At 40.3% G+C, this 15,312-nt stretch overlaps 1 protein-coding gene across 1 annotated transcript in view; it reads left to right on the top strand.

The window, feature by feature from the left end:
* The window catches only part of NEK11 (NIMA related kinase 11), a 273,104-nt gene that overhangs the window by 45,419 nt on the left and 212,373 nt on the right, over nt 1-15,312 (top strand). The window contains 1 exon segment of the mRNA XM_059920355.1: nt 3,185-3,350. Coding sequence (XP_059776338.1) covers nt 3,185-3,350 — 166 coding nt within the window.

Raw genomic sequence — 15,312 nt, 5'->3', positions numbered from 1 at the left:
ACACAAGGAAATGTGAGGTTCCTGCTTTGGAAATATAGCAGGGCTTCTGCTCTGGGGCTCTTCTTCCCATCTGGGAGTTTTGTCCCCCAGGACACGGCCTGGGGGACATGAACTATTTTCAAGGGCTCAGCAGTGCCTAATGTTCTTGCCTCCCCTCCATCTGGTCCCGAGGGTCTCTCTCACATCGGGCAGGGAGGACACTCACGCCACTGGTCAGGTGCTCCTTCGGATCTTTTCTCTTTGGCCTTGGTCTCTCCTTTGGAAAATCAAAAGCCAGGGATTTGACTTATATTCTCTGTAGTTTGTGATGTCATCTTTTTCCTGAGGCAGCCTGTGCTGCTTGTTCAATGGGAAATATGTGAAAGACTACAGGAAAATTTGGGGAAAATAACCCTGAACTTCTCAAAGATATCATCTGCCCCATTTGTATAGAAGGTGGGCCAATTTGAAGGGAATGAAATTAGCTATAGTTATCCCAAATTTCCAGTCACTCTCCAAAGTTTGTCAGTTCACTACTGATTCTAGAAAGAAACATGCCACTTGGGAAAGAGAACAGAAAGTTTGCAAAATGAGTGAGTCTGAAGGGGTGCCTGTTTTTGCAGCTGCTAAAAAGTTTCTCCTGAACAGCTGAAGTTCTGATAAAATAAATATCTGTCCTGTTACTTAGGAGAGGGTGACAGGCTGAGTGTCACTGAGCCAGGGACAAGCTTCCTTGACTTGGTCAGTTTCTGCGTTCTGCTCGGCTGATAAGGCTCTCACATTATGTGACATGCAATGAGAGTTTCCTCTATCAGTTTTAGGTAAGGAAGGTGGAATATCTCCGCATCTGCCAGAGGTGATTATATTAGATATCACCTGTCTTGATAGCCCTCCCTTCGTCTGCTAAGCTGTGGGCAAATGAGATTTTATGCCTTATCATCAGGCTGCCAGACGGGGCTCAGATAACTATATGTAAAATCCCATGCCCTGTTGCACAATAGTTGATGTTTGCAAGAAAAAATAAGTATCTTAAAGCTTTCGATAGCATTTGTTCCTTCACAGCAAGAGAATATTGCAAGTTTGTGTGAGACTTTATATCACCGTGCTATATAAATTAACCACTGTGACTTTTACAACTGCACGTTGGCTGGGGCGCAGTAAGTACTGGAAAAGTACCATGAAGATGTCATTTGGCTTGCAGCTTTGTCATTTTTAGAAGTTACAGGAAAACAGCCGCATCTGTCATTTCAAGCTCCTTTATTATACCAAACAGTTTGAGACGCCACTCTTAATAACATGAGGTCATTTTTAACCAAATTCTTGCTAGAACAGTCTCTCTATAGAACACGTTACCAAGCAAGAATTTCTCCAGAATCCACTCCATTATCAAGTAGGGGCCTGGTAGGGCGTTCAAGACCTAACAGAACCAATGTGATGGCCCCTGTCCAGTGTTATTGGGGCTGGTCCTTGGTTACATAACGGAACAATTTTAAAATGAAATGACATAACTAAAATGTTTACATCAACTTAAAACATATCGTTGTACATTTTCTCTCATTTTTGTTGTGCAGCCAACATCTGATGTCCTCTGATGAGAGGTCACTTCATCCTTTTTGCATAAACTTACCCATGTTAAGTTGATTAAGTTTTCCAAGTTTACCTTCTTTAAAGTAGAGTGAGGATTTAGCAATCTCAGTTCAGAATGCTAGATTTTTACATTTTTAAACCAACGTTTTAGAACTGTCTTATCAATTATTTCTTTAGCAGCATTTTTTTTTTCAACTTGTCATTATTAAGCTTTGTGGTAAGCATTTGACTTAGTTTCCCTAGCAGAGACAACACTCACTTACCCTTCATCAGTTTGTCATATTTAAGTCACAGATTTACAATACTGGGCACGAGTGGCATAAACAAGTTTGGGAATAGATGCTATGACTTGGGTAAACACCTCAACTGGAAGGTGGTCCAGAGAGCACCTGCTGGCCACCGCGTCCCCAACACAAAGGTGGCCATTGGCATCTGTTAGAAAGGACTGCAGAGTTCTGGTTAATCTAGGATTTGGTTAAAGGGCCTTTAATTAGGAGAGCTTCTACTATAAATACATTTTCATTAATATGCATAGGTAGTTACTCTTAAATAACATTACTGCAAAATGTCTTCTAGTACAGGTCCTGCAGAACTTAATGAACAGCTAAGGCTCATTTATAATCAGTGGAATCTGTCTGCATACATAATTGGTGCTCTAAAGTGCTTCTCCTGGCAATCTGTTTACACCGTGGCACTGTAATTCGTTTGGTCATCAGTCTGTTTCTTTCTGTAGATGGGAAGAGATAATGTTTTGGTCCACTCCTCATTAGTTATCACAATTTTTAAATTAATAATTTGGAGATGTAATGAGCTCTTGTTCCATTTATACATGCTTGAATACCTCTGTCAATGTTTTTAGATTTTTTTCTTCTCCTAAATACTGGTAGCAATAAAGTATGATATGCCAAGGATAGTTTTAAAAAGAAAATAAGTAGATATTGATTGTGCTGATATTAAGTTGATAGATTTGGAAAATTTTAGAGCTGAGAGACAGAGAGAAGCATGTGTATTTATACACACATGCAGAGGCAGAGAGAGAGTCAGAGAGGAAAAGAGAGAGTCAAAAAGAGAATAAGACAGATGCAGAGAGACAGAGTGACAGATTTTATAATTATATTATATTCACACACACACACACATATATATATATATATATATATATATATATATATATATATATATATATTGAGGGAGAGAGACAGAGACAGAGAGATACCAAGATAGGAATAGTGAGAGAAATAGAAAAGCAGACAGAAACAGGAAAACAGATAAGTAGAGACAGAAAACACACAAAGAGACAGAAAAAGACAGAAACAGAGATGCCTGAGAGAGGCAAGGAGAAACAGAGACACCTAGAGGCTGAGGAAGAGCCGCTTCAGCCACGCCACTCAAGATTAGTCCTGTCTCTGCCCCGTGTGACCAAACTAGGGCCGCAGGTGTGGAGGGCACTGCCAGGACAGAGGCAGACCCAGGGTGCCCAGGAGTCACCGGTGATAGCAGACCTCTGAGTAGGTCACAGCCTGGGTATTAATTAGATGGTCCTGCACCACTGTTCATATCTATTAAACGTGTTTTTTAGTTCTAAATGTATTAAAAAATTTTTTTTTTTTGGCTGCAGAAAGGTCCTGAAGGAAATCTCTATTGGAGAACTCAATCCAAATGAGACTGTGCAGGCCACTTTGGAGGCCCAGCTCCTTTCCAAGCTGGACCATCCAGCCATTGTCAAGTTCCATGCGAGCTTTGTGGAGCAAGATAATTTCTGCATTATCACAGAGTATTGTGAGGTGAGACTCTCCTTCTCTTTTTGAAATCTTAATAAAAATATATTTCATAGGGCTTCCCTGGTGGCGCAGTGGTTAAGAATCCGCCTGCCAATGCAGGGGACATGGATTTGAGCCCTGGTCCAGGAAGATCCCACATGCCGCGGAGCAGCTAAGCCTGTGCACCACAACTACTGAGCCTGTGCTCTAGAGCCCGCGAGCCACAACTACTGAGCCCGCGTGCCACAACTACTGAAGCCTGCGTGCCTAGATCCTGTGCTCCGCAACAAGAGAAGCCACTGCAATGAGAAGCCTGTGCACCGCAACGAAGAGTAGCCCCCACTCGCCGCAACTAGAGAAAGCCCGTGCGCAGCAACAAAGACCCAATGCAGCCAAAGATAAATAAAATAAATAAATTTAAATATATATATATATATTTCATAGTAAAAAGCTGTCTGTAAAGAGACATCTCAGAAGTTTAATTAGCCAACCACAACGTGGACTATAAATACCTGGGACGTTGTGTCTTGCTGCTAAGAGTGATCATCTCTATGTAACTGACAAACTTGTTTCTGATGAAGGGTTTCTCTTTCTTGGAAAACTCAGAGTGAACGTATTTTAAGGAGGAATTGCTGCAGAAAAACGATCCAGCATATTTTCTTTCGGTGTGTGCGTGTGTGGGTGCATTCTCCAAGCCTCTGACAACAGTTCAATTATTAGATGGACATTTAAATGCTGTAACAGAGGCCTGGACAGAGCAGAGGGACACCTCCTGAGTCCTGGGTTCTAGCTCTGTGGTTCATTTTCCCCAATGGACACTTGGAAATGGGAATATGGCTCATTTTCCCCATGAAAATCCTTCATATTAACTGATTTGTGATTTATGGCTTCAGGTATTTGCAGTTTTCCCTGCCATTCCATGTTCTCCCCAAGTGATAATAGCTGTGCATTTTACTGAGCCCAAGTGAACATGAAGCTGCTGAGAAAGGTGCCGGGTGGAGGGGGCTTGGGGCTGACAAGGTGCAGCATATGTGGGTCTGGGCGGTCACTCCTGAGAGGCTAGGGAGAGGGGAGTTACAGGGGTTGGGTCAGAAAGAGAATACCCAAACATGACCTTGCTCAGACAGTATCTCCCAGAACATTCTGAGAGCTAATGTTAGCCAAATGTACCTTGGGAGAATCTGGTTCTATTCATAGTTTAGAATGTATTCAGTTCATCACCTGGGTGTTGCTGGGGCCCAAGAGAAATGACTCTGGGAAGAAAGAAGATGCTCTTTAGAGGGGGAGGCAGGCCTGTTTGGGTCAGAGGGTGCTGGGTGTCTGAGGTGCGGAAAAGAAGAGGAAGTAGGAGAAGCAAATCGGAAGGAGTAAAGATAGCAACAAAAACCAGCCTCGCTGTGCTTTACATGGTAGCTAATGTGTCATCCAAAATGAAACCAGTAGCAAAGTTAGAATATCTGAAAATTGGATATCATCCAGGTCTTGGCTGTTCCCCTTCAGGACAGTCTCCCTGGCACAGCCTTGCTGGGAGTTTCCCCATCCAGTCTTGCCCCTCCTCTGCTTGAAGGAGAAGGGGGGGAAGAAAAGAAAAAGAACCAGGACATTTGGGTGCTTATTTCTCCTTCATCCAACAGATTGTTAAGAAAATCAGTAAAATGATGAGGTCCATGGGTAAGAACAGCTGCTCCGGCAATTATGTCACCGATCTATGCAAAACCCAGGGATTTACAAATATAGCTACACTATGATCCATCAGCTATAATTTAATCATTTTCTTCTTTTTGCCCCATTCGGTTAATAAACTTATCTTATGTGGGAAGCAAATGACTCCTACTGCTTATGCCTATTACCGCTACCTCTGCTGCTGCTCTCGGCACACTGAATTTTCCAAAGAGACTCTCACTCTTCACTGTAGTGAGGACTGTCCAGTGGAACTTTGTGTGATGATGGTAATACTCTATATTTGTGCTGTCCAATATGGTAGTTGCTAGTCACATACGACCCTTTAGCACCTGATGAAATATGGCTAGTATGGTTGACGAGCTGGATGTTAAACTTTATTTAATTTTAATTACTTTAAATGTAAATAACCATGTGTAGCTGGTGGCTACGATACTGAACAGAGCTAGATGATAAGCTATAACTTTTTCTCCTTATATTAATTTTTAATTATTAATTTTCACGTAATTTTAATCTACTAGAAAAGTTACAGAACACAGTGAACTCCCATATACACTTCGCCCAGATTTATCAATTGTTATTTTTTCACATTTGCTTTATTATTCTATTTATTCTTTCTTTCTCTCTCTCTCTCTATCTATTTTTTCCTGAACCACTTGAGAGTAAGTTGCAGACATGATGCCCCTTTGTCCTAAATCCTCCTGTGAGTGTTTTCTAAGGCCAAGGACATTTCCTTAACATACCTACAGTACGAAGATCAAAATCAGGAAATTAACATCGAAGCAATGCTGGTATGTAATCCAGTGGTTCTCAGTGTGTGATCCCAGACCAGCAGCATCAGCATCATTTGGGATCTTTACTTAGAGATACAGATTGTTAGCTACCACCACAGCCACAGTGAATTAGAAATTCTGGGGGTGGGATCTGGCTATCTGTGTTTTGACAAGCCCACCAGGTGAGGCTGAAGCACACTGCAGTTTGAGAACCACACATCTAATCCACAATTCACACTCAAATTGAGCCCATTTGTCCCAGTTATGTCTTTAGAAAGGACATTTCTATAAGAATGTCTTTTTCTCGCGCAGGATCCAATCCAGGATCATCTGCATTACTTTTTAAATGCTGGCGGTTTCCACGGGCTGAGCTGCTCCTCCCACCCGGGGGCGTTGCCATGGTGACGGCCGCTGGCCGGGGAGCAGCTGCTGGGCTTCCCTGTTCCACCTGCTGAGCTGTCAGGACGCGCTTCCCTGAGGAATGACGTGTGGGGGTCGCTAGTTCTCCTTGCTAAACGAGATATTTCTCACCTTCATGAGCTTAACTCACACAAACCTGGCATTATCCTCTTATTGAGGTAAAATAATAATATTGGAAATGGCAGATGACCAGACTTGCACCTAACAGAAAAATGTTATCACCATTGAAATAGCTGGGTTTTTTAATCCCCAAGTTCCCTCTTCTGTAATTTAATTTGGGGCCTTGCAAGATTGAAATACACACATATAAATGCATTCACGAGGCCGCTATGTTCACCACCCAACCCTTTGGACACATCACATCAGATTATGAGTGTAAAAAGCAAATTACCCAATTCTCACAACTTCTTGTCAAGATCTAACCAAATTTTTGATGGGGAATAGTACCCAAACTACCAAACTGAGACTGTTTCAGGTATTGGTGCCTTCCATTCTCCTCCAGCCAGAGAAATGGGGCAACTTGCTGTCCCCTGTCCCTCCTCCACAGTTTCCCACCTCTTCATCTGTGCCCTTTCAGAATGTCCTTCCTCCTGGCCTCATGTTTTCAGTTCCCAACCATCCTCCCAGGCCCGCTGAAATGTCACCCACTCTACAAAGATTCCTATAATCTCCTGGCTGGAAATCACTCCTCACCCGATCCCCAACTCTCATCGCATTTCAACTCGGTGACACACAGCACATTATACATAGTATCATCCGTCTCAGATCAGACTCTCAGCGTGTGGGATTGATCTTTTTCTGATTCATTTTTGTATCACATCATGAACCCATGTAATGAGCCACAAAGAAGTTAGTACTCAGGAAATTTCTTTTGACGAATTCTTTACCACTTGCTTCCAGCTGCCTCTCACCTTATTTCTGTCAAATGCTGATGGTAAAATTTTAGATCCTTCTATCTGTCATATATGTTGAAAGCACTTTGTCAGAAAGCAGGGAAGGTTGGACTTGTCTGTTTCCTGCACTGTGATATTAACATAGCTAAATAAAAATTATATCAATATAGTTGTAGTGCTTAACCTTGGCTGCACACTGGAATCACCTGAAAAGCTTTCAAAACTCCTGAGGGCTGAGGACCTCCTTCAGAAAGTCTGATTTAATTGGTCTGGGGAATGACCCAGGCATCAGGATTTTTGAAAGCTCTCCAGGTGATTCTAATGGGCAGCCAGGGCCGAGAACTGCAAAAAAGGGAGAATGGCCAGTGTGGAAACAGAAAAATATAGTCATAGAAGAAAACCGTGTCAGTGTTTATGGAGCACTGAGCAAAGATGAAGCTCAGCTGAGAACAGGGGAGTCTGGCTGGCTCTGCTGGTGGCTGTGGTTTTCTGCTCAGGCCACCAGCTGGGTGCTGTTATTCGTGAAAATTACCTGCCTTATTCTCCGGGCTCCCTGAGCAACCTTCTATCCTGTTTCTCCTCAAACTTTCATGCCCTGATTTTAGGATTTTTTCAGTGGTAGTTGCCTGGAGCAGTTTTTACTGTGATATTTGCCTAATGGTGATTATGTATTTCCCTCATTCTTTCTACATTTGCTAATTAGGGTTCTCCTGTTAGAAAGAGCTATTCCACTGTTCCTTCTCCTCCATTGATGTCTTTATTCAATTGTTTGTATCAGTATGGACTCATGGATATTTATTTTATTCTATGAGTTATAGCCCAATGCTGTCATTATTAATTTTCTTTCTCAAATTGGTCCAGCTTCGGCTAGTGGGGCTCCTTCAGATTGGCCCCTGTGTCCTCTAAACATGCCCCCATCCTTTTTGAAGGAGAAGTGGGTTCTTATCTATAAACTATATTTTGTAGATGAGGAAACGGGACCCCAGAGAGGTGATTTTCTGGCAATCACATGGCTGGAATGTTGGATTTCATCCAGGACCAGGACCAGGACCAGGACCACAGGGGTTATAGGGAAAGCTGCTCCTGTTTTTCTTTTACTTGGATTGCTCCTATTCCTCCCTTAATATTTAATAGAGTCAACCAAATAGTTCATGGTGCCTACCTTCCCAAGCATGAAATTATCTACTTCTACCGGGACATGAATCAATAGAGATGGATTGTTTTATTGTTCATATCAACAATGTTAACCAAACATGTTTCAGGTGGTGGCACTAAACATAGATTTTAACACAGCCACACTAATCAAGCCTGTCTGTGTGAATTATGCAAAATATAAAGCTAACACTTTCGTTTGCAAGATGAACAGGTTCTGGGGAATCTGATGTATAGCATGGTGACCATGATTAACAATACTGCACTTAGACACTTCAAATTTGCCAAGAGAGTAGATCTCAAGTGCTCTCAACACACACGTGCACGCACACACACACACACACAGGAACCATGTGAGATATTGGATGTGTCAATCAACTTGACTGTGGTAATCATCTCACAGTGCACGTCCACCAGATCATCCTGTTTTATGGGAAAGCTGCTCCTTCCCTTGGCTTATTCTCACTTATGTTCTGTATCTTTATCTATCTCTATATAATACATACATATACATAGACACAAAAACACATGTATATCAATTTGTACACACACATATGTCTTAATGTAATGATAATATAATTAATTATTGTATTTTCTATCAATAGGGGACTAGATAGGGTTTGAAACAGTAGAAAGTGTGTGGACTCTGGCATCACACTGACTTCTGTTCAAATCTTGGTCCATTTCCTTGAACAAGTTATTTCATTTTTCTGACCCCTACCCTAATTTTAAGATAAAGTAAACAACACCTAGTATATTATTAGGTTTTTATAGGTATTTGAAATAATAAAGTTAATTTATTAACTTTATGAGTTAAAATAAAGTTAAAAAAGGGACTATCAGACCTTTGCACATAATAGACTGTCAATAATGGAAGCTGTCTTTATAATAGTTCATTATTTCAGTGTGACCTCACTCTCCCCCCAGGTTGTTTTCTAGAAGGCAAGCTAATTTTTACCTCTGAGTTTTTGGCTTGCAGCCTTTAGTGTGAGGATTCATGCCAGAAGGAGGAAACATGGAAAATTTTAAACACTAATGGGTCCAATAGCAACATTCAAGCAAGTACTTTCTAAGGATCTGTTTGTTATATAAAAAGAACATTTTAAATCTCCTCTTATGTTTCTCATTTATGCAAATTGTTTAAATAAACCAAGTAAGTGGGTTGAGTTTTATAATGTTGAAATTCTAGTGAGTCTCTGTAGACTCTTGCAAGTGAATTTGGCAATGACATGCACCACCAGGCTTACTGGTTCTCAGAGGGTCCTTACAACTTCATGCTGGATGTCTTGGGTCTACTGTTAGAGACAAACCCTTTGTTGTCCTTTAAAGCCACTGCTGAAGCTCTGTCTGAGGCCATGGATGAGAGACACTCCTGGTATATTGATCTTTGTGGCATTGATTAGTGACCTTCTGTCTTAGTCCGTTCAGGCTGCTGTAACAAAATACCATGGACTGTGTGCCTTATAAACAACACACATTTATTTCTCACAGTTCTGGAGCCTGGGAAGTCTAAGATCAAGGTTCTGGCAGATTCAGTGTCTGATGAGAACCCAACTCCTGGTTTGTAGATGGCCGTCTTCTTGCTGTGTCCTCACATGGCAGAAGCTGGGAGGGAACTCTCTGGGGTCTCTTTCATAAAGGCACTAATCCTATTCATGAGGGCTCTACCTTTATGATCTATTCACCTCCCGAAGGCCTCACCTCTTAATGCCATCACACTGTGGGGTTAGGATTTCAGCATATGCCTTTCGGGGGACATGAACATTGTCTATAGCATTATCCTTCCCAGTGTGAGCTCCAGGTGTCCACACATCAGGGCTGTCTTCAGCGGTCTGCATTGCTGGGCTTGCTGCTGATTAAGGGAACTAGAGTTATCTTCAGAGAGGCGCATCCCATCAGAGCCCTCTGGTTTTCCTGGGCAGCTCCTGCCTGGCTATGTAGGCCTCCCTGAATTCACTGTGCCAGTTCTATGGGTCTAGACTTTATTCAGCTAAAGAAGACTGTAAATAATATGTATCTTGTGTTTTTATACACCTAAACTTATCTGTTCATGATCTTTGTAAGTACCATAAGTAAAATCATTTGACTTGTTCCATTTACTTTCTTTGTTTAAACTATGAAATATTTTAAGCTTTTCACAAAAAAAAGTTTAAAAATAAGGCCACTGAGTTTTATTTAAAATTGTTGATGTAAAAATTGAAAACAAAACTAGTTTCATTTAAGAGAAATGTATGAATGCACTAATATCAAGCAATTCATAAGCCCAGTAGAACTTTTGGCATTTGGAGTGTGGCTTTAGCTATCATATATGACTTTGTATAAATATGTGATCAAAAATAGAATCAGAATAAACCACTCCAAATAGTTTATTTTAAAAAAACAGTCCAGTGATTTATAGGTGAAAGCATTATTTCATGTCACTTCTTAAAAAAAAATAAATTCTACCACTTTATTCTTATTTATGTACATTTACCTCAGCAGGAAGAAAATTTACTCTAAAAGAATTTGAAAGAAAATTAGCAACTAAACCCAAGAGTGCTCAGTTATATTATCAAGACATAAATGTCACGATACTACATGGCATTCTTTAGTAACTATTTAGAAACTGGATCTTCTTATTTTGCTTTTAAGAGCATAACGTGGTTTGACATTTTCCCCACTTTTTATGAACTCCATTTACAAATTTAAAAATATATTATAAAATAATTTTTATTCAACCCAGACTTTCTCAAATACATCTTTTGCCTTTGGAATTTTTCAAACTACTGGACAAAATGTTTCCATTAATAGGTGAGATATTAAGTGTTTGGCCCATTTGTGTTATTATCTAGCAGCACTTTCTTAAAATGCAGTCTATGGCCTGTCCCAGAGTCACTTAGGATGCTTGTTTAAAAATACAAATTCCGGGCTTCCCTGGTGGCGCAGTGGTTAAGAATCTGCCTGCCAATTCAGGGTACATGGGTTCGAGCCCTGGTCCAGGAAGATCCCACATGCCGTGGAGCAACTAAGCCCGTGTGCCACAACTACTGAGCCTGTGCTCTAGAGCCTGCAAGCCACAACTCCTGAGCCCGCGTGCCACAACTACTGAAGCCCACATGCCTAGAGCCCGTGCTCTGCAACAAGAGAAACCACCTCAATGAGAAGCCCATGCACCACAACGAAGAGTAGCCCCTGCTCGCGGAAACTAGAGAACGCCCGCGCGCAGTAACGAAGACCCAACACAGCCAAAAAAGAAAATAAATAAATAAATAAATTTATTTAAAAAAATACAGATTCCCTGGTCCTCTCCTAATTTACTGAATCAGAGTCTCTGTTGATACAGCCCAGGAATATGCATTTTAAACAAGCAACTTGAATGTATCTGATATATGCAAAATTTTGAGGTCCACTGGAAGGATGTCTCAGAACCTTAGTTAAAGGAGATGTAGAGTGTGAGGGAGCTGCATCTTAAGATGTCGGCCCAGGGAATTAATCAGGGGCAGCGTGTTCATTTTAAAATGAAGAAGTAGGGCAGAACAATTTTTCAAGCTCCTTCCAGCCCTGAAATCCTGAGATTGTTTTGCCCTTTGTGTATGCTCTGAACATTACAGTCTCACTGTATTCAGGCTCTGAGAAGGCTCTCCTCTGTCTTTTAAACTGGATGTAAGTGCTTCTATTGATGACTTAAAAAACACGGATTAATTTTTAAAATCAAATCCTTTTAGGTTTTAAAACTTTTTAATGTCAATTAAAGATGGAGTTCAGACACTGTATTTGAGTTGCTCTTCATTTCTTCAAGGTCTTGGTGTTTCAAAGTCAATCTGATGTTGGCTAACTTGGATGGCAGAAGGAGGCAAGACCATTAATCCATCAAATGGCACATTTTGGGTTACAGATTTTTGAAACCTTAGAAGTTAACATCAAGGCTTTTATTGCAACTTTTGAGGGGTGATATTAGTAAAGGAAAGCATTTTCTGTCAGCAGTGTAGATTTAGGGCAATATTAATATTGGTTCAAATTTAAGTCAATACCCTTTTCATTAGAGTTGCCTTAGCAATAAAAGTCATCATTAAATATTCCTCAAAGTCAAGGAAACAGAATGAGCCTACAGATATTGTAATAAGAACTTCTTAAACCAAGGTGTGACATTTCATCCAAAACATTTGATTTTTACTTTGATGATGGCTTGGCAAAAGAAATAAATGCTTTTCGTATTGCTGAATTAAAATCAGACTGCTTCACAAAAAATTCTTTCTTTTTTATATGAAATTTGTTGTGTCTTAATTTGTGAGTGACTTGACTACCTTAATTAAATCCTAAGAAAATCTACAGAGTGTTTATTAAAGAACAAAGTAAATACAAAACAAATAGTTTTTCTTGCAGATAAACATGCAGAATGAAAACTGTAGGGGGAGTAACTTGAGGAGGATAAGACCCAGCTCTCCAATTAATTTGATCTTTTGACATTCTGTCCTCTTGTGAATAGAACATGTCCCTTGCTTAACGCTAAGAACTAGTACATTTCTTCTTCTTATGGTTCTACCTGAGAAGGGGGTGTTTGTGTACCCTCTTTTGACATTTCACTTTAAGGCCTAGTATTGAAGGCCCTATTTCTTTTTTTCCCCCCAATAGTCTAAGTATATATTTCTTTAGTCACAGGAAATGTGCACACACTTAACATCAATGCAGGAAACAGATAAGCAACCTCTACTCACTACTTGAGGGGGGAGCATAAGGAGGTGATAGTCAGACTAATAATGAATGTCACCCAGGGAGTGTGCTCGTCTATGGCAAGACGACTCACAGGGAAAGTAATTCTGCTCACTCACAAGGAAAACAATACCGAAGCTGATACAAATGTGGTAGGAATTTGTATTTCTTTAACTAATATAGTTTTAAAATGACCATAGGAAATGAAAAGAAGCATTGAGGCTTGGAGACAAATTCCTGAAAGAAATGTTATTTGAACATACAAATTTCTCCAAATTTCAGTATTATTGAGGCAGACAATTACATCACAAAGGCCATTTTCATAGGGATGACTGTACTTATGTATGACCTTCCTAAAGTAGGAAACATTGGGTTGAAGCTGTTAACTTCATTGATATTCCTTTAAGACAAGCTTTTCTTCTTCTTTTTTTTTCTTTTCATTTCTTTCTTCCCTCCTTCTTCCTTCCTTCCTCCCTCCCTTCCGACCTTCCTTCCTTCCAACCTTCCTTCCTCCCTCCCTCACTCCTTCCCCCCTTTCCTTTTTTCCTTCCTTCCTTCCTTCTTTTTCTCCCTCCTTCCTGCTTTCTTGGCTTTCTTTCTGTCACTTCTTATCTCAAGCTATTCAGGAAGGAGATGGCAACATGTAGATAATTATCTTTTTGCCACTGAAGTTGTTTTATCATATTCTGAGAATCTAAATGGGATATTGAAAGGAGATCTTGTTTTTTTATTAAAAATTATTTTCTTTTTTGTGTGAGAGAAAGGTTTGCTGGAGTCCTCTTGGGTAGAAAAGGAAATCTGGGTTTGGAAAAATACATACATTTACAGCTCACCTTTCATCTGAAGGACTTTTCAATGTCTACTTCACAGGATGCTGTAATAATCTGATGTCAAAAAATGTTCTCCGCAACTTCTAGAAACATTATGACACTACAACTTGTATGATCCAACGGAATTTTGATAAACTCTAGGATTAAAAAGAGAGGCTATAAAGGCAGGTTTGGAGAATGAGAAGGAAATGTGGGTCTTTTTGACAAGGAGTCAAATATTCAATTCATTCCTTAAACTTTGATCGCCTTGGCCCAGAAAATCCAGCCAGATATCGAGTTTGAGTGAGGGTGCGAGTTGTTTAATATGCCACTTTTGATTCGTCATGCCCTGTGTAGAAGGAGAGAAAATGCTAGGCAAATATTTGTACATTGCACTGAAGGGAAATAAAAATGCATTACACATGAGTTAGTCAGTTGACCTGATGTTGTTCAATTAGAAGTTATTTTTCTTTGATTGTTTCATTGCCGATGAGTGCTTTTCCTTTGCATCTAATGATGATGACTCTGTCAGGAATAGTCTGAGTAGCTTAATGTTTGGCTCTGATGCTCCTTATGGGTGGAGGAAGTACCTCTTCTCTTTGTGGGCCTGTGTTGTTGGCATCCTCCAAAGACCAAACACAGTCACCGTTAACCCGTCCTTTTCTTCAGAGGAAAGCCTTTTGAATTGTCTCTAATTTTTCAGCGTTTTAAGGTAAAAGGGATAAGGTATAGCAGTTCTCTAAGAGAATTTAACACTTCGTGTCTTCATTTCTATGGTAGTTTACATACATTAATATCAGCATAATCAGAAAGGGTCTTGTATCAGACACTGCCAGGCAATTTTAGGTGTTTGTCATTTGTGATCTGGATTAGTTTTTGGCACCAAGTGTTATTCCTTAACTGAACAGCAGGGAGTAGTAGGACAGAGACTGCTAATGCTTAAATGATGTGTGTGGTCCCCGCAGGAATCAGCAGGTGCTGTATTCCTGAGAGTTGCTGTAGTTAAATAGAGAAGAGGAGAGAGAGGCCATCTCCAGGATGCAAGAGTCAGGGCTTGACAAACTGAAAAGAATCGATACTCCAGCACTAGCACCATATGCACAATGTAAGCACCAAAACATCACCACTTGATACTAAATTAACTTCACTAATTTGAATTTTATTGGCTCTGTGTTTTTAATTTGTATACATGTTAGGGTTCTATAGTTATATAAAACTCCAAGCATAAGGAGAATTATTCCTAGTTTTATGCAAGTACATATAAATATGTAATGTAATATAATAAAGACAATTTTTAGGTAGAATTTAGGTAATGTAATAAAAGTTAAGGCCCTTTAGAAGGATTTTGTTCTTGTGTGGTGTCAAAGATAAACACAGCCGGACAATAGTTAAAGCACTGAAAACAGAGTTTCTTCAGTAACCACTGACAGGAGGGGAAAGAGCTGAGCTCCACTGTGCTGTGTGCAAAGTAATTGGGTGAATTAAAGGGAGAGGGAGGGAGTGGGGGGCAGGGGAGGCAATGCAGGCAGGGGACCTGAGCAGAGTCAGGGGACTGACATATTGCAGAAAG

This window comes from Balaenoptera ricei, chromosome 4, assembly GCF_028023285.1.
Source record: "Balaenoptera ricei isolate mBalRic1 chromosome 4, mBalRic1.hap2, whole genome shotgun sequence".
Lineage (NCBI taxonomy): Eukaryota > Metazoa > Chordata > Mammalia > Artiodactyla > Balaenopteridae > Balaenoptera > Balaenoptera ricei.
This window is presented reverse-complemented; position numbering and strand designations above follow the sequence as displayed.